Source organism: Mustela nigripes, chromosome 5, assembly GCF_022355385.1.
Source record: "Mustela nigripes isolate SB6536 chromosome 5, MUSNIG.SB6536, whole genome shotgun sequence".
NCBI lineage: Eukaryota > Metazoa > Chordata > Mammalia > Carnivora > Mustelidae > Mustela > Mustela nigripes.
Genome location: NC_081561.1, coordinates 28,715,156 through 28,739,700, shown reverse-complemented (window position 1 = coordinate 28,739,700; position 24,545 = coordinate 28,715,156). Strand labels below are relative to the sequence as shown.

The 24,545-nt window shown below is 45.3% G+C and overlaps 1 protein-coding gene across 2 annotated transcripts in view; it reads right to left on the bottom strand.

Moving 5' to 3' along the window:
* Positions 1–956: 956 nt before the first annotated feature.
* Positions 957–24,545, bottom strand: part of LOC132017844 (butyrophilin-like protein 1) — a 56,749-nt gene continuing 33,160 nt past the window's right edge. The window contains exons 1-9 of one of the 2 annotated variants that reach the window (XM_059399950.1): positions 14,842–15,142; positions 11,327–11,674; positions 8,028–8,309; positions 7,714–7,914; positions 7,447–7,467; positions 7,328–7,354; positions 5,201–5,227; positions 2,632–2,658; positions 957–2,216 (exon numbers count right to left, since the gene is read on the bottom strand). In XM_059399950.1, the coding sequence (XP_059255933.1) occupies positions 1,459–2,216; positions 2,632–2,658; positions 5,201–5,227; positions 7,328–7,354; positions 7,447–7,467; positions 7,714–7,914; positions 8,028–8,309; positions 11,327–11,666 (1,683 nt within the window). In that variant the 5' untranslated portion in view covers positions 11,667–11,674; positions 14,842–15,142 and the 3' untranslated portion in view covers positions 957–1,458. Of the gene's footprint in view, positions 2,217–2,631; positions 2,659–5,200; positions 5,228–7,327; positions 7,355–7,446; positions 7,468–7,713; positions 7,915–8,027; positions 8,310–11,326; positions 11,675–14,841; positions 15,143–24,545 lie in introns of those variants that run through there. The other variant, XM_059399951.1, reaches the window with a different exon arrangement.

Below are 24,545 nucleotides of genomic sequence, written 5' to 3'. Positions count from 1 at the left end.
TGGTCCCCAGGCCTCTCCTTTCTCTTATGAAGGTGTCTGGAGTAAACTTTTCATTCACCATCTCAGGGTTTGATGGCCAAACCCAACAGTTCACTAACTGACAAAGACTGTGCCAAATGTGCCACATGGCAAAAATGAAACATTTATGGCATCCGGTATCAACAAATATGGCACATACAGGGGTAGATTTGAATCAAAAGACAATGATTCGATAATGAGCAGTCTTCACACTTTCAGTTCCTCAACTTCCACATACACCATTTTACTCACATTGGAACTTCCAAATAACAAAACAACTGCACATTTTCACCCATCTACAGGGCTACACTTAAACAAGTGAAAAAGTTCTCACTCTTTTCCCAAAATGGAATAAACAGGCAGTCTCAGGCATTGAATCAGTTATATTTATTCCTTAATCCAGCCACACTCATTTGACTAATCTGTTACCTAGAAATTATATTTGAAATATTACCAGGGACAACTTGCATAAAATCACACTGGTAAGAAGGGAGAAGGAAAATAGATAATTAATACAAAGGACACATCTACATGACAAGAAAGAAATATGCGACCCTGACTCCAGTCCTTTTCCTATTTTTGGTCACAGGCAGGAACTGAGATCTGTGACCTCCTGCTCCCACTTCCAATTCAGTGTCTTCCTCATCTCTCCCAGAACCACAACAGGTCAGTGTTCTAGTTCAGGAGCCAACAAAACTTTCTTCATTAAGGTCTGAGTCCTCAGCAGTCTGGCTTCCTTGTGTTTCCTGTGGGTTATATCCACCTTTGCAATTGGACTAGAAGTACTGAGAAGCCGTACATAGATTCTGGAACTGTGCTCATGGACAAAGCTTTCTGCAATTCATCCAGGGTCTGAAAACACTCATCTTCATTTACCTCTTTATTCTAGTAGCAGTTCTGTTCTCTCCAACTGCTGTTGACTCACAAGGAAACCCAAACTCTCATTTCCCATTCCCTGAATTAATGCAGCACCAGTGTTTAAGAAATAACAGATATTTACTAAGGTTCATTAAGATAAGTATTCCAGAATAGGAAGCACATACAATAGAATATTACACCCCAATCTTCTTCAAGTCCATTAGCCATACATTTCTTAGTCAGTCATTTTTTAGTCAGAGTGCACATTTCCTAAAATAGAGCTGGTAACCCAATGTAGCCTCTGGGTTGATCTGCACAACTCAAACCATATAAAATAAACACCATTTAATTTTTCAGAATAATTCAGACATCTTATTTCATAATAAAACAATACAAAGACTCCATGAAATAATGTTCATGATCAAAAGAAACATGACTTCCAATAGCAAAATTCAGCCAACCCCATTACAGCTGAAAAAGTCAATATTTATCTTCCAATACCTGAGCATAAGACATGAACCAACTATTCTCATAAACTCACCCCAGCAGTCTATATCCAGAAAAGAAGGGCAAGCCACCCGGTCATTCAGGACTAACTTCAAAGGCTATTACCCCTGGGAATGCGCAGCTCCAGGAGGAGCCACAATGAGGAATCTGGGACAGGGTTGAAGCATTATGGGGACATAGCTTCAGGACCACAGGGGAGTAATGGAGATTCAGCCTCTGGGAGATCACCATCAACACCACAGCCTGAACTGAACCCCTGTCTTGAGAGGCTCGCAGGATCCTCTGAAGAACAAGGAGGGTTGTTAACAGTACAGAGGTCTGCACAGGCCCACCCACCCCAGAGCAGATGGTCAGGGACACATCTCCTGACCTCAACCTGAAGTATGGAAACAGAGTCCCAGAGGAGGAAGCAAGAGGGAAGGAGAAAATGTGGGAACCATCAGTCATGTTGTAGAATGAGACATCCCCTTCCTTCAGGTCCAGGAAAACCCCTACCCTCTGGGAAACTGGCACAAGGAGTTCTGAATTATCGGGGAGGGAAGAGAATGTATATCCATACATCCCCACAACCCAGAACCCCTTTCCTGGGCATTCCCGGTACCAGCCTTTCCTCTCCACATCTCTCCTACAGACCCCCAGGGCCCACTCACTTTTATCTGCATTCCTGATCTCCACCTCCCAGTAACAGCACCCTGATGTGATGCCTTCATGACCCAAGATGCTATAGAACCCAAATTCTGTGTATTTGGTTGAGTCCTTCAAGGTCATAGTAGTCTTGTCATCAGAGACATCAAGGCTGGAATGGGCAGACTCTGGATCCAGACTGACAGACCCTGCAGAGACAGTTACCAATCATTCAAGGACTTGCCTTACCACATAACAAGGCACACAACCACCACCCCACCCCCAGACACCTAGCTGCATTCAGGGGGGACCAAAGCTCCTGAGATGAGAGCCTTCTGGCTCAAGCACACAGCCTTCCAACCAGAAGAAGTAAGCATAAGACTGATCTGGGGGTTAGACATGTCACAGGGCCCTTGAGGGCCAGACTGGACTCCAACACTAAAGAATACCCATTTATATCCAGTATCAGTCACACCCAGTATTCCCAGCTTCATGACCTTCACCACCCCATCCCACCCCACCACCATTGATGATGCCAGCATCTGTATCACCACAGCAAGCTGAAGGAGTTGTCAGCAGCCATGGGATAGCAGTAGGAGCAACCAAACAACTGAAGTAACTCACAGGCCTGAAACTTCTCCTTCCGCCAATCTACAAGAAAACCACATTGCACAAATGTGAAAAACAAATCAGATACTTGAGGAGACTCTACAAACCAGTGTTAGTACCTATCTCTGAAATACACTGATCCAAGACTTATAGGGGAAAATGTTTTGGAAGCTTTCACCTGATAAATTTATTTTTCACACACATTAATTCTCTCTCTCTATCTCTCTCTCTCTCTCTCTTTTTCACACACACACCACATACACACACACACACACACACACACACACACACACGCACACTCTCTCTATCATACACCCACAGCCGTCATGTTACAATGTTCCCATGAAACCCAAACCATAAAGCTTAACACCACTGAGGGGCTGGATACTGACCTAAAAAGAAGGCTTTTTGCACAGATTTCATTATCAAAATAGGCTTTCTCAATTTCTAGCCACATATCCATCCTGAAAGCTAAGTTTTCTTGAGAAAGAACCGAAGAGATCAAAATTTATGAGGCCTCCATTTACTTATAAAGAACTGGCTGAACTGAACTTGCAGGTTGACTCAAAGCCATGGTAGAGGCAATAGAACTTGGTGGATCTGCACTTGGAGAATGACTCTCAGCCATGGGTGAGGAGAACTCAGGATATGGCACCAGAGAAATCTTCCCTATCAAGAGGTAATGGAGAAGATTCAAGGAAGGAGAGAGAGAAGTTCAAAGCAAGAAAGACATGCATCTAGTGAAAGAAAGTAATGAATTTTCTTCCCTATATCATGGAGTATTGCAAGGAAAAAATCCCTGCTTCTCCCTATAATCACCTAGAGAGATCAAAAGCAGCAGGAGACACCACACATGATCAGCCCCCAAGTATGGCTGTGTCCTATCCCCAGAAACTGTGAATAAGTTTTGGCAGAGAGGACTTTACAGATGTGAGTAAGATTAAGGAACTGAAGATACAAATGCAGCAGAGGTGGAATAACAGTTTCTCCAAAAACCTAGATGGAACCTCAAACCCAATTATCCTAAGGACCACATCAAGCTACCCTCTATAAAGTGAGGTCCTGAAATGAACAAGAGAAAAATAGAGGGACCCCATCCCTCAGTGACACAAAGCATAAACTCCTCCAAACTTCATACTCCCTTTTGGGAAGAAGAAAAGTCAACTGATCACAGCAAATGTGTATCTGTCATTAGACCCTGAAAAGTCCTCACGGTAAAGCTGTTACCTCCGACAGGACAGAGACTCCAGAAAAAAATTAGAACAATTATAAAATAAGAACAGGACACTTTCTCTATTATTTGCCGACATGGGACCCATATTCTGCAACCCTAGGATCACACTCCTCCCCCGACAACTTTGGAAGAGTGAGATGGCCTCATTATGTGAAGCAAACCCAGTTAGAGAATTAATTCAAAACACATTAAAATAAATATAAGTCTTTTAAGATATCTCTCAAACATGTATCAAGGAGTTTATTACTTTTTGTGCACCCAATAACTTGCATGTCCTCTGTGTACTTCCAACTCTAACCACCATGGCTTTCATTTGTGGTCTCTCTCCTACCCAAAGCCACCCAAACTGTCTCTTCTACTCTCAGTCACCCAAAGTGTCTCTGAGAGGAATCACAGGCTCTCTACTTTCCTTATGTTCTTCTCTCTTCTCCAGTCAGCTTTTTTTCCCTGATTTACTCCCAAATTTTCTCTGGTAAACAATTTTCACTCATCTGAGCTTCTCCTATTGAAATCTTCACACATTGCCCCTAATAAATCTAACAAGTACTGAGCCCATCAGGTAAATCCAGAATTCTCCTAAAAGGAGTGATAATTGTTGTGAACAATTATAAGTTGCTGTCCTTTAAAAAATCAATTTCTTAATGCTATAATACAAACACGTACATAAGATTTTGTATATAATGGTCAGAATCTCACAAACCCATTACCAGAACTCCCTACACATCCTGGAGGCTCTGGATCTGAGAATCAGAACAGCTGACCTAAAGAAAACTACTTCCAAAACAATCATGGAGGTTTAGAGGAAGATACCTGGCTTGGACAAGGAGTCAGAGCATGCAGAAGCAAAATGAAGACCATCACTCCAGAGAAACAGGGAAAAAAAAAACAAACAAACAGGAAAACCAAAGCAAGATCCAAAAAGAGGTAGGAATTTCAGGACAAAATGGATTCAGAAACAAGGATCCCTTAAGGAAGACTTGAGTCCTAAGCAGGTAAGCTTGATTTCTGAAATCTTCCAGAGACAGCAAATTCTGAAGTACACCGTCAATGCCATGGTCCAACTGTCCTTACAAATGACCACTCTGTTGTCACTGTACCAACAAAACTATTAGTGAACAAGGTACGTTCAGAGGGTGTTGCTAATTCTAACAGCAACCTACAGTAGAGGATGGGTCAGAATAGAGGCAGATCTGTGTTCCCAAGGACAGTCCCTGCAGTCTTCAGAAGGACACAACACACATAACAAGGAGATCAGGGACACCAACCCCATCCTGTTGTGAGGTCCAATGACAGAGAAGGTGGCACAGTGGAGGCTGGGAAGGTAAAGCCATGGGAAACTGAGTCACTTACCTGCATACAGTTTAGCCTTCTTCAAGGCTGAAAGGGAAGACACCGTGGTGAGACCTAAGCCAGAACAAGTCTGCATAGTAATGATCTACTGGCATTTGCCTCCTCTCTGTGCTACAGGTGACACTATAACAGAGTAAGGAGAGAGGCTAGAGAGGAGATACCCTCCTGACATGGGCTGACAATAGGATGTTCTGGGAAATTCCCTAGACCACAGGTCAGAGAGCCGGCATTGCAGGCTGAGTTCCATGCCTGCCAATTGCTTCTGTGTGACCTTTGCCAAGTTAGTGTCCTGAGTCTTAAAAACCACAACATTAAAATAAAAACTCTGAGAAACAAACAGAGGGTTTTGGAGGGGAGAGGGTGGGAGGTTGGGTGAGCTTGGTGGTGGGTATTATGGAGGGCACGTAATACATGGAACACTGGGTTTACTGTATAAACAATGAATTCTGGAACACTGAAAAGAAATTAAAAAAAAAGATACATGTGGTTGAATACTAAAACCATCAAAATGACAGTTAAATTAAAAATCAAAAGCACTTTTAACTATTCAACTTCTATTCTCCTACAGACAAGTGGACTCAAGAGTCAACCAAGAAAAACAATTCTAACCAGAAGAGACAAAATTTTAAAAATAAACAATTAAATTTAGCAGAGTCCAAAGAGACAATGAAAATAACACAGAATTGAACGACTGATTATGACATTAAGAATCTCTAAGGTAGGGGTGCCTGGGTGGCTCAGTGGGTTAAAGCCCCTGTCTTCAGCTCAGGTCATGATCCCAGAATCCTGGGATCGAACCCCAAGTCAGGCTCTCTGCTTGGCGTGGAACCTGCTTCCCTTCCTCTCTCTCTGCCTGCCTCTCTGCCTACTTGTGATCTCTGTCTGTCAAATAAATAAATTAAATCTTTTTTTAAAAATCTCTAAGGTGAAAAAACTCAAGTTATTCATTCAATTTTATGCACAAAAGCATTGCAAGGCCAGTTATCTATATGCATTTAGTTTTCTGAATAGAAGAGACACAGCTTCTGCAGAAACACTAAACCCATAAGAGTCAGGTAGGCCTCCTGGGGCCAGTGGAGAAGAATTTTAATCTCTAAAGAAATTTCATGTTTAAAAAGTTGGTAGCAGTGTGGGAGGTACTCAGCATAAATACAGTCAACATCTAAATTTGTTTCTTCTTTTTTTTAAGGGGTGCAGGGGGATTCAACAATAAGTCAAAATGTGCATTTCAAATAAATTTTCAATAGAAAATAGTATTCCTTCAAAGAAAAATACACTGTGTCCAACCATTCTTGATTACCAAAAGAAAATGCCTAATACTAACAAATTTCATCCACAGAATTTTTCTGAAATGAATTCCAATATCAATCGCATCCCAAAATAAAGAAATTTTCACATAAAAAATGCAAAATTTTTATTCCATCTGCTTTCAATTACTTTAAAGTTCAAAAATTATATAATGTATGAAAATGTTTTAGGGAGTAATGTATACATTATTACATGAGTGTAATAAATCATTATTACATCCAATGATTTCCAGGAAAGAGAGATATGGGAAATAACACAAAAGAGGAGATTAATTAAGGACCAGGATGTTAGGTGAGCTCTAGCATAAAAGTGGCCAACGTTCTCTGAAAACATATCACTGGATCACTGACAACTTATCCCACGACATTCCCACCCAAGCTCTTCCCAGTCCTCTACCCAACACTTTGTGATCAGTACCTCCAGGAACAGGAGAGAAAAGACTCTCCCACGATGGTGTTATGTGTAGGGATCACACCCCTAAATTTAATGACCCCATTTATTTATATAGTTTCTCTAAAATGTTCCAGAGTATTCAAGTTGACTGAGAACCAGTTGCATTGAAGACTAAAATCCTACAAAGAAGGCGGGTAGATGAACCCAAGATGCACCACGGACTCCAGTGACCACCATCATTTCAGGTTTCAAAGCATCATGTGCAAACCAATAGCCCAGTTGGGGAAAGCCCATGGAGCAAGTTCTGCCTCCCACCAGTTTCCACCTCTGCACCAGGGATGGGTCCACATGTCTCTGCATGAAACGGAGAGGGAAAGCTATGGCTTAGGGGGCAAGAGACCCAAGGACATCCGGACAGTCACTCACCAACCAGGTAAACAGATTTCCTCCAATCTGAAAGGCAACATAGGAAACAAGTGAGCTAAGAACCAGAATGTCTCCTACAAATGTGACACAGAAACTTCTGGGAAAAGGACACAACATACCAAGATCTGCTTGGAGTTCATCTGAAAAAAAAGTGAAAAATACTCTTAAACTCCCATCACTAAGAGCAGAAAAGACTGCACCTGGAAAACCCGCAAGAGCATATATATGTCTCCTTGAATATCTAACTCCAGACCCCTCAAGCCTCCACAGCCCTACCTGTCCTCTCTGGTCCTCCTCAGCCCCCTGCTCCTGGCCAAGGGCCTACTGTCTGCTTCTCCTCTGCACCAGCTTCCACACTTGTCTGCCTTGGCCCTGTCCTGCCTTACCTCTGGCCTTCAGTGCCTCCTCCTTTATCTGCTGGATCTCCTCCTTGTCTCTGTGCAATTTCTTCCATTCCTGTGTCTCCTGGAGCTTTGAAGTATGTTCTCTCATGATGTAAAAGGCATCCCCAAGGATTGGGAGCATCAGAACAGTCAGGATCACCATGAAAACTGGCTTCCAGGGAGAACTCTGAGGGAAGAAGGGTTCTGTGCCCCGCCAGACACCCCATCAGGGCACTGCTCTGACAGCCCAGCCCAGCACACACAGGGACCCCCAATCAGACCATCCCACCCTTGTAGGAGTAGGAAGTAATACTGACCTGGGATGAAAATGGCCATTGCCTTCTCCTGGCTCAGGATGGGGTTGAGGACTGAGCAGGTCACATTCCCTGAAGAGCTGTCCCTCATCACCAGAGTGGTCTCTATGGTGAACAGCCCTTCACCGTCTTGGGCTTGGGTCTCAGAGAACATCAGGAACTTCTCTCCACTGAGAACTCTCCACTGCACTTGGGGCTTTGGGAACCACCCTGAGGCCATGCACACAACTCGGACCCCGTCCTCCTCTGGCCCTGTGATGTGCACTTGAGGGGCAGAGCCCACACCTAAAGAGAGAAGCTGGAGAGCACAAGGAGGCCACCCAGAGCTCAGGGATTCCAGCAGAACCTTCCTGTACACAATACCACCCACAGCACTGAGTTTTGGGGGCTCCTTGGGGGAGTGGTCCCTACAAGGATTAATGTAAGGGGTCCTGCCATGGAGAACAGAAGGAAGGAACATGGGGACCTGTGGCAGGCACAGAGAGCAGGCTCTTCTCCCCAACCATGAGGGTGGGAATTCCATCACCCAGAGGGATAGAAAGAGGAATTTGGTTCCAGGATCTATCCTTCTCTGCTCTTCTCAACTCACACACTCTCCAGGGCATCTGCGGGCACACCCACTGCCACTCGGTCATCACTTCCACCAACTACATACCTCCTCATCTCACTCCCTAATATCTACATCTCTGGTTTAGCTGTGCCAGGATTCCTCACAGATGCTTCAGACTCAAGTCCTGAGCTAATTCATGTTTGGCCCCAACTTTGATAGGATAATGAGGAAAATACCCCCAACCTTTCAGCCTTCTTTACATCCAGCCAGCCCTCTGCCACCTCTTGTTAATGCCTTCACACTCTGCTTCTGGGCTCCATCCTGTGACTTGACTCAGTCCCTGAAAGCTCAGGGAATGTGACTCTAGCAGAGATTGGAAACTGCTTCCGCCATTGCCTTGTCCTCTGCCACAGGACAGACATCTTCAGGCTAGCACAGCCTTTCCAGCTGAAGCTGTCCTAGATCAATCAATAGCCACCTGGACAACACCAGCTGAGCAAACCCAGCCAAGGCCCACTGTCAGGACAAAATATATTAAAATAAGAGGTGTATTGTCCCTGTTGAAAATAGGGAAAGAGAGCCCCCTCCCAGCCTTTTCTTATAGCATTTACTTGAGGAAACTTGTGGTTCTGGGTGTTTTCTCTCCTCTTTGAAATGTATATAAGTACTTTAAAAATAATAATAATTGGGCCTTTTGCCAGCTCTGTGATCCAAGAATGTGTTTCTCAAGGACCTGGGAGCCCTCGCTTTGAACTGCTCACACCAAGGAAGACAGCAGCCCTCTCTCCCCCTTCTCTGCCAGAGTAGGAACCTAACCTCAGTGTACACCACGATCCACATGTAACATCACCGCCTGTCATCATGATGGGAGAATTGGTTAAAAAAAAAAAAACACTACTTTAACTTTTATTTGTCTGCAAAACTCTTCATCTCTCCTTCTATTCTGAATGATCCCCTTGCTGGATTCTTGGCTGCAGATTTTTTTTTCCTTTTAGCACACTGAATATATCATACCACTCCATTCTGGCCCCAGAGTTTCTGCTGAAAATTCCACTGAGTATATGTAAAAGTGTTGAATCACTATATTGAACACCTGAAATGAGTATAACATTCTATGTTAACTACACTGGAATTTTTTTTTTTAATTTTTAAGGTAGGAGAATTTAGTTTTCCTTGGAATAAAGCCAATTAGCTAACTTATGTGATCACCCAATTTCCAAGAAAATATTAGGTTCCCATCTAGGACAAACAGTGCTGGCAAGTCTACCTACTTGAGAGCTCATAACTGTTGATCCTGAGAATGTGTATGAAATGAGTTCTGTCTGCATATGGAAAAGATGAGATTTCTTCTGTCTTTGCATTTCTGGATAGAATCTCTGTGATGCACAGCACATTGTACTTAATGCTATTTTAATAATAAAAGGACCTTTCTTCCTACTATCTTAGAGACAAGATTCTGAGTTGGAAGATTATGTTTTTAACTATGTTTCCCCTACGTGACTGAAGGTTTATGAGTAAGACCTAATAAGATTAGCCAAACACAGCCCAGATGAGCAGAACTCCCTGAATGCCAGATTAAATACATGTTTGGTGTTACAGGCCACTGAGATTTCTATGTCTGTGTTACACAGCATTATGGCAGCAATCTGCAGCTTACACATAAAATAAATATTTCTACCACTAAAAAACCGATTTTAAAAAAATCTGTGAGTACCTGAAGTCCCTTCTCTCCACACCTCTAAACCCTCCTTGTCCCCAAATCTCCTCACTCAGCTGGGTCTACTTTCCAAAACTCTCCAATGCTGGAGTGGTCCCTTCCCACCACACTGCCCCTACATGAATGCAGGAGGCCATCCTCTCCACCCCATAAATACATCCAGGCCTCCAGCCTTGCTCACCTTCCATACACCTTCCATTACAGCTGCCAAAGCAAACCTGCCCTCACACACCTCGCTCCACTGCTCTGTTAAAAATTCCCTCAGCCCTGAATCTAAATGGCATAAGAGCACACAAAGCCTTTGATGATCTGGTATTACCACTCCCACTACCCCAAAAACAAAACTCCTATCCAATTCCTCCTCATCCCACCATCAGCATCCATCAGGGAGTACACAGTCCAGGCCTGGGACAATTCAGTTGACTGCTCAGACCCACAATCACCATGCTGTGTATGCGCCACACAGATCCATCAACCAAAGGCCATTTCAGAACACTGTCTGCTTCACTCAAATATCTGCTCAAGTGTGTGTTACTCATGGGCTTCTCCTGACAAATCCCATCTCTGGGCACCTGGACCAGGAATACCTCTATATTCTGGAGAGTCACCTCTCACCACCCTCCCATTCACCTCCACACCAATCATGTGGCCTCGCTCTCTGCCCAGACTCACCAGCCACACTCCTCCCTCAGGTGTCTCGTGTGAATGTTCTTCTGCTTGGAAATCTCATCCCTAAAATATTAATTTGGCTAAGTCTCTACTCATTACCTTCTAATGTTGCCTATAACCTATTTGGCTATTTATTGTCTGTATAATATAAACTCTACAGGGCAGGGACCTTTATTTGTTACACTGAGATATCCAGGTGCAGAGAACATAGCTATCACATACCAGAAGTTCTATATATTTAAACTGAATAAATGAAGAGTGAAAGACCACTTTCCCTCTTGTATAACTTGAGGGCTATTAACTTGGACCCTGAGGTGGCTCCGAACGCCAATACTGCAGGTCTCTAAATATCGATCAGCAACCCACCTGCCACCTTGAGTTCCACACTGGCCTCTTCATGGAAGATTCCCATTCGGAAGAAGCAGGTATACAGCCCATTGTCAAAAGCCTGGACGTTGTGGATGCGCACTGCAGCCTCCCCCTGGAAGAGGAAATCCTTCACCAGTGAGGTTCGCCCTCTGTACTGAGCCAACTGCTCTTCTCTCTGCTCCCGCTGGTTTTGATAGATGAACACTGCTTCTGAGAACTTGGAGTGGAACCACCGCAGCTCCATATTCTCCACATCCATGGCCGGGGACACAAGACATGGCAGCATGACGTCTGCACCCAGCACTGCCACAATGGGTTTGGAGGGGCCAATCACCATAAACTCCTCTGTGGACACAGACATAGGAGAGAGAAAGCTGGAGAGATGCAGGACAGGGAAGAGAACACATTGGCAGGAGGGAGGCCCTGACTGAGGGACTAAACTGTGACAACTCCTAATGGGACAACTTTATCCTACAACAATTTTGAAACACAGAAATGGTGTCAAAGAGTCTCCTCAGAAGCCTGTGCTCCTGACTCCAGGTCCTTCCATGAAGGACTCTCTAACTTAGTAGGTCCAACCTTCCACAGGCATCACAATCACCAGGAAGGCCTGTGGAACACAGACTTTTGGGCTTTACCCGCAGACGTCCTGGTTCAGTAGATCTGGAGTGAGTCCAAAAATGTGCATTTCTGAGGAGGCGGTGCGAAGTTGATACTGATGTTCCAGGGACCACACTCTGAAAACCACAGCTCTAACATGCCTCCTCTTAGGACAGGACTGAAAACTCACCAAAGAGCACTACTGTGGCCTAGTGGTAACATCCTCCTCATTGCAGCACACCTGAAACTTTCCTACACCTGCTCCTAAAGTTATTGTTTTTGCCCACGTCTTTGTCTTCTACTGAATTATATGTGTGCTAGAAACTAGACCTCACAGCTACTTCCATTAAAACCTGCCTTCAGGGGCGCCTGGGTGGCTCAGTGGGTTGGAGCCTCTGCCTTCGGCTTGGGTCGTGGTCTCGGACTCCTGGGATCGAGCCCCAAGTCGGGCTCTCTGCTCGGTGGGGAGCCTGCTTCCTCCTCTCTCTCTGCTTGCCTCTCTGCCTACTTGTGGTCTCTGTCTGTCAAATAAATAAATAAATAGACAAAAACCTGCCTTCACTCCACTGCTCACAGGACCCAAATTACTACCTGTTACCAAAGAGGGTTCATCCCACTGCCCCCAGCCCCTCGCAGGCCTTGGTCTTCTAAGACCTGGTAGATATGTCACACCAGGACACTTCTGCAGGACAAATCCCACCTGACAACCAAACACTGACTTCTCAGCTCCTGTGCTACTCAAATTTGGCTGAGTCACCATCTGTCTCACCTGGGGGATGACAATTACTAGTCTCCCTGTGACATCCTCCCTCCAGTCAATGTCTGTGAACCTTTAAACCTGGAACCAAAACCAAACCATGTGCCTCCTCTACCAAAGCCCTTCAATGATTCTGCAGTTGCCCAAGTGATCCTGAGCCCATTAAGGAAGACCCTCCCTGCTCTCTGATCCCCAACTCCTGCTTCTCTCCCCCTCATTCACTCTGCTCGGGCCAACACTCACCTCCTCTGCTCCTTGAACACCGAGGCACACTGCCAGCTTTGTCTGGCTGCTCCTCACTGTGGAGAACCTCTTCCCATGGGATCCAGACAGGCTCTTCCCACCTCTTCCATGTATTTGTTCCCATCTCACTACATACAGTGACCACCTTATGGAGCACTACTGCCTGCCCACTTGCCATCCTGCAGCCCTGACTGGCCCTCCTGCTCTATGTCCTTGTCCCATGCTCTCTCCACTAACAGACATAGATTGTACGCGGTTCTGGTACAGGACAGGTACTCACTGTCCTTGCCAGAATGTAAGCTCTGTAAAGAAAGAGACTGTCTGCTTTGTACACAGAGTAGCACCTAACGTGTACTCAGTGCCCTATAAATATTTGTGAAATAGAAGTACCAGTAAATCCAGGAAAGAAAAAATAAAGACAATTATTTTCACACTTTTCATAGTGAAATTCACATTTTTTTACTTTAGAGACTTAAACTCATTAGAGAACTGTCATGCTCCCATGCCCTTATTTTGCAGTTCTGGGATTCTTCTTATGTGTTTAATTTCAAATAGCAATTGGGGGATCTCCAGAATCTGGGTAGAGCCAGGGACTCCACCAATAGCCATCTGTCCTAATGGAGACAGCAGCAGAGCTCTGGGGGCTCTCACCCACCCCAGGGAGACACAGGGAGGGGGAAGGGACACACTCACCTGCAGAGCCCTGAGCAGGCAGCTGCAAGAGGGGAAGCAGGGAGGGGAGATGGGCAAGCAAGGAGTCCCTGCAGCAACCCTCCATTTCCTCAGAGCTGGGGAGACACAGGGCAGGAGGCAGGTGACACATCCAGAGAAGAAGCAAGGCCAGCCCACAGTTCTGGGCCTCAGAGCAGACAGCATGGCTCAGGGCTGGCGACAGTCCCCAGCAGGAGCACAGCCTTTTCTACTGCTCAGTATGCTGATGGGTGGGGGCCCCACAAACCTGATGCCAAGAAAGCCCTCCTAACCCTTTGGAAACTTCCCAACCTGCTCTGCCCACAGGACCAGACCCTTCCCGCCTCAGCACAGAGGCCTCCTCCACATCTGCATGAGTCACAGGACACCACAGATGTCTGGGAACAAAAGGCGTAGACTCAGGGCCCTCCCCATGAAGGACACACCAGCTCCTGTGTGCTGTTCTTCTGCTGCCCCCTTATTATGACCAGAGAATGACTGAGAAGCACGAGAGTCAGACTGCATCCTCCTCAAGGACACTGTGGCTCCCACCACAGGCACGTTGTTCTGGGGTCCTTTGATAGGTGAGTTCACCCTGATTTCAGCTCTTGTCTCCTGCAGCCCTTTTCTGCTCAGGACCAAGGACGTGGACTTGCTCATAGCTGAAGCCAGACAATTCCCCATGAATGGTTAACCCTCATCTTTTCTATCTTTGAGGAGTTTCTGACTCAGGATAAAGGATCCCAGCAGAGCAGTGGGAAGCACAGGATAAAATGAGACCTGGTCAGAAAGAAGGGCTCAAACCACTGACCTTGAGGGGGATGGGGGCAGCCAGTGGTCCTGGGAAGGACAGATTCTGGGGCTGACTGCTAAGGTCTCCTCCACACTCAGCCACCTGCTGTGGGAATCACCTGAGGCAAGTTTCTTGACCTGCTCTGCCCCAAGTCCTATCTCATCCCACGGTATAAGAAGTATCCTATGAATTTATGTATGGAGAGTCAGTGCACATTAGAACAGTGCCTGTTCCTAGGAATGCTACAGAAATGTCATTAAGTAAATGAGTAAAGTGGAGTCCCCACTGTAGTTGTCCTGGGTCATCTCAGAGCCTCATTATTATTCACTCCAGCGCTCCAGCCCCACCATGATCTTGTCTACCTCTTCCCAAGCATCTGCTCCCCACTTACCTCTTCTTGTCCAGCAAGTATCTTCAGAACCCACTCACCTGCTTGAAAACCTGGGGCTTCTGGAGCGTCTCTAACTCAGTACTGTGAGACCTCAGCCAGCCCCAAATCTGCTCTCAGAGATTGCACATGCAGTTCACTGCTCAAGCCCCAAAGCCTGCTCCTGCTCCAGGTGCCACAGGCTCCTCTTGTCTGAGAGGCAGCTGGTTCCAGGAGAATGGAGAAGCACAGCCTGGCACAGGTTGCAGAGGTCTCAGCTGAACCAGGGAACTGGGGCACTCAGCACTCCCAGTTAGAAGAATCCTGCGCTGACTCCTTCCACCATTTGAAAGTGAAAGCTTACAAAATGCAACCCTAGCAGACTCCGCCCTGCCCTCTGGATGGTGCACCCTAGTTACCAGGAAGGAAACAGCATGATCAGAGCCACAGAAACAGGGCAGGTACAGATACACGGACCCACTCTGCAGGGGGACACAGAGACGGAGACTCCGTAATCCTTTGTTGAACAAATGCCACTCTCCATGTTGGCTAGCTTCTATACCAGAAGTAAGGAGTGTGTGTGGCACAGCCAAGATTAAGAAAGCCCTATGCTTGGGGCTACTTGTACTGTTCACTACCAAAACTATTCTGTTCATTGGTAAATCCTGTCAGCTGGTGAATGCTATGTGGCGGGAGCCTTTGAAAAGCCCCCAGTGTAGCTGCTTTGCTTTTTATCACCAGGAGGTAATCCAGGTGCTCCCCACAGCATAGCAACAGAGGGGTTAAACCTGAGCATCACAGAATCTTCCAGGACCAGCTATAGGACCCTGGCCCTGCCCCAGCTGATTGGACAGCACCCTGTGGCTTCTTAATACTATACTATCACACAAGGCTGAGTACACTACTTTTTTTTTTAAAGGTTTTATTTATTTATTTGACAGACAGAGATCACAAGTAGGCAGAGAGGCAGGCAGAGGGGCGGGGACGGGGGCGGGGGGAGCAGGCTCCCTGCTGAGCAGAGATCCCGATTGGGGTTCCATCCCAGGACTCTGGGATCATGACCTGAGCAGAAGGCAGAGGCTTTAACCCACTGGGCCACCCAGGTGCCCCACTGTGTACATCATTCAGCCCCTCCCCGCCAGGCCACAGTGTGCAGCAGGAAAGGCAGATTCCGTGGTCTCTGAAGGAACACTGTGGAGCACTAGGGCTTCCTTTCCAGCCCCTCCCTTCCTGCAGTTCCCCATCTCAGTGAAGGATACCTGGGTTCACCCAGTTATGTCTGCCAGAAACTAGAGGGTCATTCCACCACACACTTCACATTCCCACACACTTCCACTTTCTGCTGTCAGTGCACCAGAAAGTTCAAGACTTTTCTCTAATCCATATCCATGGCTGCCTTCTAGCTCCACACCCATCTCACTTCCCCCCTCACCCAGACACGGTGTCCCTGCTTCCCCATGGACTTCGCCCACCTCCAGCCCCACTCTCTCAAGTTCATTTTCCATCCAAAGTTGTAACTTCTCAAAACGTCTTGTATCAGCTCTGCTTCACCCCTTCCAGGGATCCTCCTGCTAAACCTCTTGTCTGTGGCTCCCGGGCCCAGCTTCCTCTCTGACTTCATTCCACTGCTCCCAGTGCTCCCTCCTGGCCTGGCAGCATTCCTCCAGTTCACGGAGCTTTCCCAGCCTCAGGCCTTCTCACAAGCCCCTGGATGTTCCTGTTCTCTCTCATCCCCCAAACTGGTCACCATTCCAGTCTCACCTAAAGTGACCTCCCTCAGAGGGGCCTTCGCCAACCTGCTCATCCCCATCTGAGCCCCATACACGTGCTTGTTGGGGTTTAGTGGTGCCCTGTCCTACCCCACAGCCCTGACATGTGATCTTCTGTGGAATGTCCATGGCATCCACAAAGGGAGGCACTATGTGCCCTGGTCATGTGTCCAGCACACAGCAAACACTCGGGAAACTTTGCCTGAACTCATGTGCAGAGAAGTCACCTCAGCAGCACGTTGGCTTCTCTGTCCAATTTGGAAAACACTTCAGTCCACTAAGAAACAGGAAGACTCTTAACTCTGGTCTGAACAAATCAGCCCCTGCATAGATACAACAACTCCACGTCTTCTCTGCTCTTTATTTCTTCCTACCTCAAACATATATGCATCCCTGAAACATCACTGGAATAGAACCATCAGACTCAACCGCCTTGTTTGCTCCCTCAAGCCCCCGAGTCCTTGAGTGTTCATGTGCTAAGTGACTGGTGTTAAGACACCAGTTTGAGCTAGAGCCTCTCTGGCCCCACTTCTGACAGGTTGTTGTCATTATTGTCTTCATTCTATGGGTGAGGAAACCATTCTCTCAGAGTCCAATCACAATCACACACCCAGCAAAACCTCTGCCAGTCTGCGTTCACTTTCAATTTTTCTGAGTGATCCACTAAATTTTTTTCATGAAGAAATGACTGATGGACCCACGGCTGCATGGGAGTGATTGCTTTATTTCCGAATGTGTGCTCTAAAATCTTAAAAAGTCTGGGCAGCAGCGCCTGGGTGGCTCAATTGTTAAGCTTCCAACTCAGCTCAGGTCATGATCTCAGGATCCTTGGAACAAGATCAGTGTTGTACTCCCCACTGGGCGCTGAGTCTGCTTGTCCTTCTCCCTCCCCATCCACACATTCCGGACTGCCCCGCTCCCCTCCCAAATAAATAAATAAATTTTTTTAAAAAGATTTAATTTTATTATTTATTTGACAGACAGAGTTCACAAGTAGGCAGAGAGGCAGGCAGAGAGAGAGGGGGAAGCAGGCTCCCAGCTGAGCAGAGAGCCCGATGCGGGGCTCGATCCCAGGACCTTGGGACCATGACCTGAGCCAAAGGCAGAAGCTTTAACCCACTGAGCCACCTAGGTACCCCAAATAAATAAACTTTTTAAATGAAATAAAAGATAAAACTCTGGGCAAACCCCAGACATCTAGATATACCTGAACACATCCCCTGCAGTCATCCCCAAAGGTCCATTTCCACTTACACATGCGAATATTGGGGAAATCCATCTTTATTCAAAAATTATGAATGAAAAAGGACCAATATCAGTCTCCAAGTCCTCCCCCCACTGCCACCACCAATCCCTGCCCATGAGGGAGACTCCTCAAGGCCTGAGAATATTAGAGGAATTTTGTGAAAAGTCAGAGGGGAAAAAATCAAATTTATTGAGTACCTAAGTGCCAGAACCTGGCCTACACAATTTGTATTTATGACATTTCATTCTCACACATGGAACAGAGATGAAGGCAGACATGAACCCTGTCATCTAGTAAACTTTCATCCAGGAACTTCCCAGAGAAGGTAGGGCTAGAGCTGCAAGGACAATGCCCTGCACAACTCTACACACCCCAGCTCTCAAGCCCAGCCCAGCCCCCAGCTCCACACAACTCAGCATGAAAGAGGAGCAGAAAGGGGATCTTGGACTCAGCAATGGTCCAGTGTGATATGGCCAGAAAGGTTATTTGCCCTGAATGCAGCCCTAGGATCCCATGTTGGGAGGGAAGGGGAAGGAATGACCAAACACAAGGAATATTTTCCTGAAGGACAGAGGAAGGACACCTGGAAACACTGCAGGAGGGACACTAAACAGCAAACTTCACTGCCTCCCCCAGCTCATCAGGTTCATGGTCCAGCTGTTTATCTATAAATACTATTAATTGGCCATGAATGATTTTTCTTGCTATGGTATAGCTGGGGTGCCTGGGTGGCTCAGTGGGTTAAAGCCTCTGCCTTTGGCTCAGGTCATGGTCCCAGGATCCTGGGATCAAGCCCTGCCTCAGGCTCTCTGCTCAGCGGGGAGCCTGCTTCCCTTCCCCTCTCTCTCTCTCTCTGCCTGCCTCTCTGCCTACTTGTGATATCTATCAAGTAAAATTAAAAATTAAAAAATTTAAATTACCCTGATGCTAATCGGGTTAATATTATACTTTCTACTTTAACAACCATGTATTACCTCTTACCTTTGGTTGCTTCAAGTCTTTTGAAATAGTTTCAGATAAATACTGAAGCCATAAGACAATGGCTAATGTAAAAAGAATTGTAATTTTAGGGACTCCTGGGTGACTCAGTTTAAGCGTCCTACTCTTGATTTCGGCTCAGGTCATGATCTCGGGGTCCTGGGACTCTCCATGTTCAGTGTGGAGTCTGCTTGAGACTCTCTCTCCCTCTCTTTCTGCCTCTCCCCTACTCTTGTGTACATGTGCACACTCTCTCTCTCAAATAAATAAATAAATCTTTTAAAAAAAGAACTATAGGGGCACCTGGGTGGCTCAGTGGGTTAAGCCTCTCCCTTCAGCTCAGGTCATAATCTCAGGTTCCTGAGATCAAGTCCCACATCAGGGTCTCTGCTCAACAGGGAGCCTGCTTCCCCACTCCCCCACTCTCTGCCTACTTGTGATCTCTCTCTCTCTCTGTGTCAAATAAATAAATAAAATCTTTTAAAATACATATAAATATAAATAAATAAATAAAATTTTAAAAAGAATTGTAATTTTAAAATGTGATATTTGGTGGAAAGGATTAAACCCCATTTTTAGAAACCTACAATCTGATGAATCTTAATTTATTTTGACATTGTAAGATGAAGGTCCATTGGATTATCCTCTACAGCACAGAAAAGCTTTTTTTTTTTATTTTTATCTTTTTTTTAAATTTTTTATTAACATATAATGTATTATTAGCCCCAGGGGTACAGGTCTGTGGATCACCAGGTTACATACTTCACAGCACTCACCATAGCACATACCCTCCCCAATGTCCATAATCCCACCACTCTCTCCCTACCCCCCACCCCCCAGCAACCTTCAGTTTTTTTTGTGAGATTAAGAGTCTCTTATGGTTTGTCTCCCTCCAGATCCCATCTTGTTTCATTTCTTCCTTCCCTACTCCCCAAACCCCCCATGTTGCCTCTCCACTTCCTCATATTAGGGAGATCATATGATAGTTGTCTTTCTCTGACTTATTTCACTCAGCATAATACCCTCTAGTTCAATCCACGTCATTGCAAATGGCAAGATTTCATTTCTTTTGATGGTTGCATAGTATTCCATTATATATATAATACATATATATTATATATATCACTTCTTCTTTATCCATTCATCTGTTGATGGACATCTAGGTTCTTTCCATAGTTTGGCTATTGTGGACACTGCTGCTATAAACATTTGGGTGCACATGTCCCTTCGGATAACTATATTTGTATCTTTAGGGTAAATACCCAGTAGTGTGATTGCTGGGTCATAGGGTAGCTCTATTTTCAACTTTTTGAAGAACCTCCATGGTGTTTTCCAGAGTGGTTGTACCAGCCTGCATTCCCACCAACAGTGTAGGAGGGTTCCCCTTTCTCTGCAGTCTTGCCAGCACCTGTCATTTCCTGACTTGTTAATTTTAGCCATTCTGACTGGTGTGAGGTGGTATCTCATTGTGGTCTTTATTTGTATTTCCCTGATACCGAGTGATATGGAGCACTTTTTCATGTCTGTTGGCCATATGGATGTCTTCTTTGCAGAAATGTCTGTTCACATCCTCTGCCCACTTCTTGATTGGATTATTGGTTCTTTGGGTGTTGAGTTTGAGAAGTTCTTTATAGATTTTATAGATTTTGGATACCAGCCCTTTATCTGATATGTCATTTGCAAATATCTTCTCCCATTCTGTCAGTTGTATTTTGGTTTTCTTGATGGTTTCCTTTGCTGTACAAAAGCTTTTGATCTTGATGAAATCGCAATAGTTCATTTTTGCCCTTGCTTCCCTTGCCTTTGGTGATGTTTCTAGGAAGAAGTTGATGAGGCTGAGGCCAAAGAGGTTGTTGCCTTTGTTCTCCTCAAGGATTTTGATGGATTCCTTTCTCACATTGAGGTCTTTCATCCATTTGGATTCTATTTTTGTGTGTGGTGTAAGGAAATGGCCCAGTTTCATTTTTCTGCATGTGGCTGTCCAATCTTCCCAGCACCATTTGTTGAACACACTGTCTTTTTCCATTGGACATTCTTTTCTGCTTTGTCGAAGATTAATTGACCATAGAGTTGAGGGTCTGTTTCTGGGCTCTCTATTCTGTTCCATTGATCTATGTGTCTGTGTCTGTGCCAGTACCATACCGTCTTGATGATCACAGCTTTGTAATAGAGCTTGAAGTCTGGAATGGTGATGCCACCAACTTTGGCTTTCTTTTTCAACATTCCTCTGGCTATTCCTCTGGCTATTTGTTTCCATATAAATTTTAGGATTATTTGTTCCATTTCTTTGAAAAAATGGATGGTATTTTGATAGAGATTGCATTAAACGTGTAGATTGCTTTAGGTAACATAGACATTTTCACAATATTTTTCTTCCAATCCAGGAGCACGGAACATTTTTCCATTTCTTTGTATCTTCCTCAATTTCTTTCATGAGTACTTTATAGTTTTTTGAGTACAGATTCTTGGCCTCTTTGGTTAGGTTTATTCCTAGGTATCTTATGGTTTTGGGTGCAACTGTAAATGGGATTGACTCCTTCATTTCTCTTTCTTCTGTCTTGTTGTTGGTGTAAAGAAATGCAACTGATTTCTGTGCATTGATTTTATATCCTGACACTTTACTGAATTCCTGTTCAAGTTCTAGCAGATTTAGAGTGGAGTCTCTTGGGTTTTCCACATATAGTATCATATCATCTGTGAAGAGTGATAGTGTGACTTCTTCTTTGCCAATTTGGATGCCTTTAATTTCTTTTTGTTGTCTAACTGTACAGCACAGAAAAGCTTTAAGGGGTATTTTCTGTTTGTTTGGTATCTGGAAAAAAGTAAAAAATAACAGGAAACACACAAACACAGGTACATACACACATGTACACACACATGAGGTGATAGTTTCTGTGTGGACTTGAAAATCTGTCCTTCTAAGTTAAAAATAGAGTTACCCTATGACTCAAGAATTGCACTACTAGGTATTTATGTAAACAATACAAACATAGTGATTCAAAGGGGCACCTGCACCCCCAATATTTATAGTAGCAATGTCCACAATAGCCAAACTAAGGAAAGAGTCCCGATGGCCGACAACAGATGAATGGATAAAGTAGATGTGGTACATAGAGAGAGAGTGGACTATTTCTCAGCCATCAAAAAGAATGAAATCTTCCCATTTACAAGGATGTGAATGGAACTAGGAGACATTATGCTAAGTGATATAAGTCAGTCAGAGTAAGACAAACTACATATGATTTCATTCATATGTGGAATTTAAGCAAGAAAACTGATGAGCATAGGGAAAGAGATGGAAAAATAAAATAAGATAAAATCAGAGAGGGAGACAAACCATAAAAGATTCTTAACTCTAGGAAACAAACTGAGGGTTGCTGGAGGGGAGGTGGGAGGGGAATGGGGTAACTGGGCAATGGGCATTAAGTAAGACATATAATATAATGAGCACTGGGTGTTATAAACAACTGATGAATCCCTAAATTCTACCCCTGAAACTAAAATACACTAAAGTTAATTAAATTGATCTTAAATAAAATAAAATAAAATTTTGCCTTTCTCCTCTAACCAGCACGACCCTGGCTAATGGGCTGAGCTCTCCCCTGACAGTCAGCTGAGGACAGGCCAAGGGCTCAGTGGAAATGATCACTATCCTCTGAGCCTGCACATTTGCCCCTCTGGAGAGCACAGCCCCTCCCAGTGGAGACTGTCATCCTATAACTGAAATATCCAACCAACGGTGCCTCAGAAAATTCCTAAGACCTTACACACTCTCAGGAATGGGGCCTGGCCAGGACCACCCAGAGGTCAGCTGCAAAGCCCACCAGGCCAGGGGCACCTGCCCCAGCACCCTCTGAGTGGGCAAGCCAATCTGCTTCCAAAGTCTGAGATTCCAGCAATATGACGAAGCATCACTCCCACCCACGTTCTCTGAGCTCTAGGAAAGCAAAGAGTGACAGCAGGGAGAAAAACATTTTACAGGAATTTTAATAAATTTTGGGCACCTGGTGGCTCTGTTGGTTAAGCATCTGCCTTGAGGCAGAGGTCATGATCTTGGGGTCCTGGGATCAAGTCCTGCATCAGGCTCTCCACTCAGCGGGGAGTCTGCTTCTCTCTCTTCTTCTCACTCTCACGCTCTCTCTCAAATAAATGAATAAAAAAATCTTTTAAAAAAACAAAATTTTAATAAATTTTATTACACTCACCAATTAGCAAAAGATAGATAAGAAATTAAAAGGAAAGGAAGCTGAGAGGAAGATGGTATAAGAATGGAAAGAGCAGGGGGAAAAAGAAAGAATAGAAAGAACAGGAAGGAAGAAGGGAGGGAGGCAGGGAGAGGAGAAAAGGAAGGAGCAGCTTCTCTTTGCATTCAGTCCTGATATATCTGGGGACAAGACACAGGTCTGCCCAGAGTGTCTCAAGCAGGTTTCCCAGTCCCTGAGATGTAGTGAATGATTTGCAGAGAGCAAGTGCATGTACTGCGCACATGGGTGACCCATGGAGTGACCTGGAAGAATTTACTCCCTCTTCCAATCCCATGTTGGTCAGGCCCATCCAAGGTGAAGGCTGAAGCAGGTAGTCCAGGCGCGGTGGGGGATGGGGGAGTTGTGAATGCCAAGTTATGGGAAAGGGCCTGGAGAACTGGCAGTTTGGCCTCTGACCTTGAAAGAATCAGAGAGGCCTGGGGGAGAAAAGGCAGGGAAAGCCCTGACCAACCATGAGAGGCTAATTCTAACAGTCCCCAAGATGCCTGACACCCTGTTCCTCCGTGTCAGAAAGACATGTCACCATAAGACATAAGCTGAAGCCCTGGGTCAGGCCCCTGCTCTCTGCTGACCCTCATGTAATATTCAGACTCACCATTTATCAAGGGCCACTTTATTCTGAACATGAGGAATTTTATTTCAATAAATGTACTCTAGGGGCGCCTGGGCGGCTCAGTGGGTTAAAGCCTCTGCCTTCGGCTCAGGTCATGATCCCAGGGTCCTGGGATGGAGCCCCACATCAGGCTCTCTGCTCAGCAGGGAGCCTACTTCTTCCTCTCTCTTTGCCTGTTTCTCTGCCTACTTGTGATCGCCATCTGTCAAATAAATAAATAATTTTAAATAACTAAATAAATGTACTCTAATCCTCGGAGAAGAACCTTTGTTCATTTTAAAGCTGAGAGACAAGCTGAACAACAGGGTCACGTGGTTCTGTGACCAAACCCTGGAGGAGCCAGGTCCACCCCAAAGCTCATCTGAGCTCTAAACAGAGAGCAGCAGGCTGGGGCCCAGAAATCAGAGAGGGAAGCAGCAGGACCTAACTGGGAGGCCACCAGACAGGCAGCTGGGAGGGAACGGTCACCCTGAGGCCCTTAGCTCTTTCAAGTTCCATCAGGTTCTGCTGCCCCCTAATGACCAGAACGCACAACACGGAAGGAGGACTTCCCTGGGGGAGGATAGAGAGATAAAGGGAATGTACTATACAAACAAGGAATCTTAGAAATGTGGATGGAGCACAGGAAACCAGACACAAAAGACCACCCTCTACAGGATACCTGAAAGATGAAGTTAGAGAACAGGCACAGATCTGTGGTGGGAGAAGTAGATGAGTTTCCCTGACACTGAGGGGGCAGTTAGTACAGGAAGACACTAGAGAGTGTCCTGGGGGGTGCGGCCTAATTCATATACTTACTCACTTCCTGAAGTTAGTTTACTCATTTTATTTATTAGCCCTATTTTGTTTCTTTATTTTAATTAAATATTATTCATTTTTTAAGAACACAGGAAAG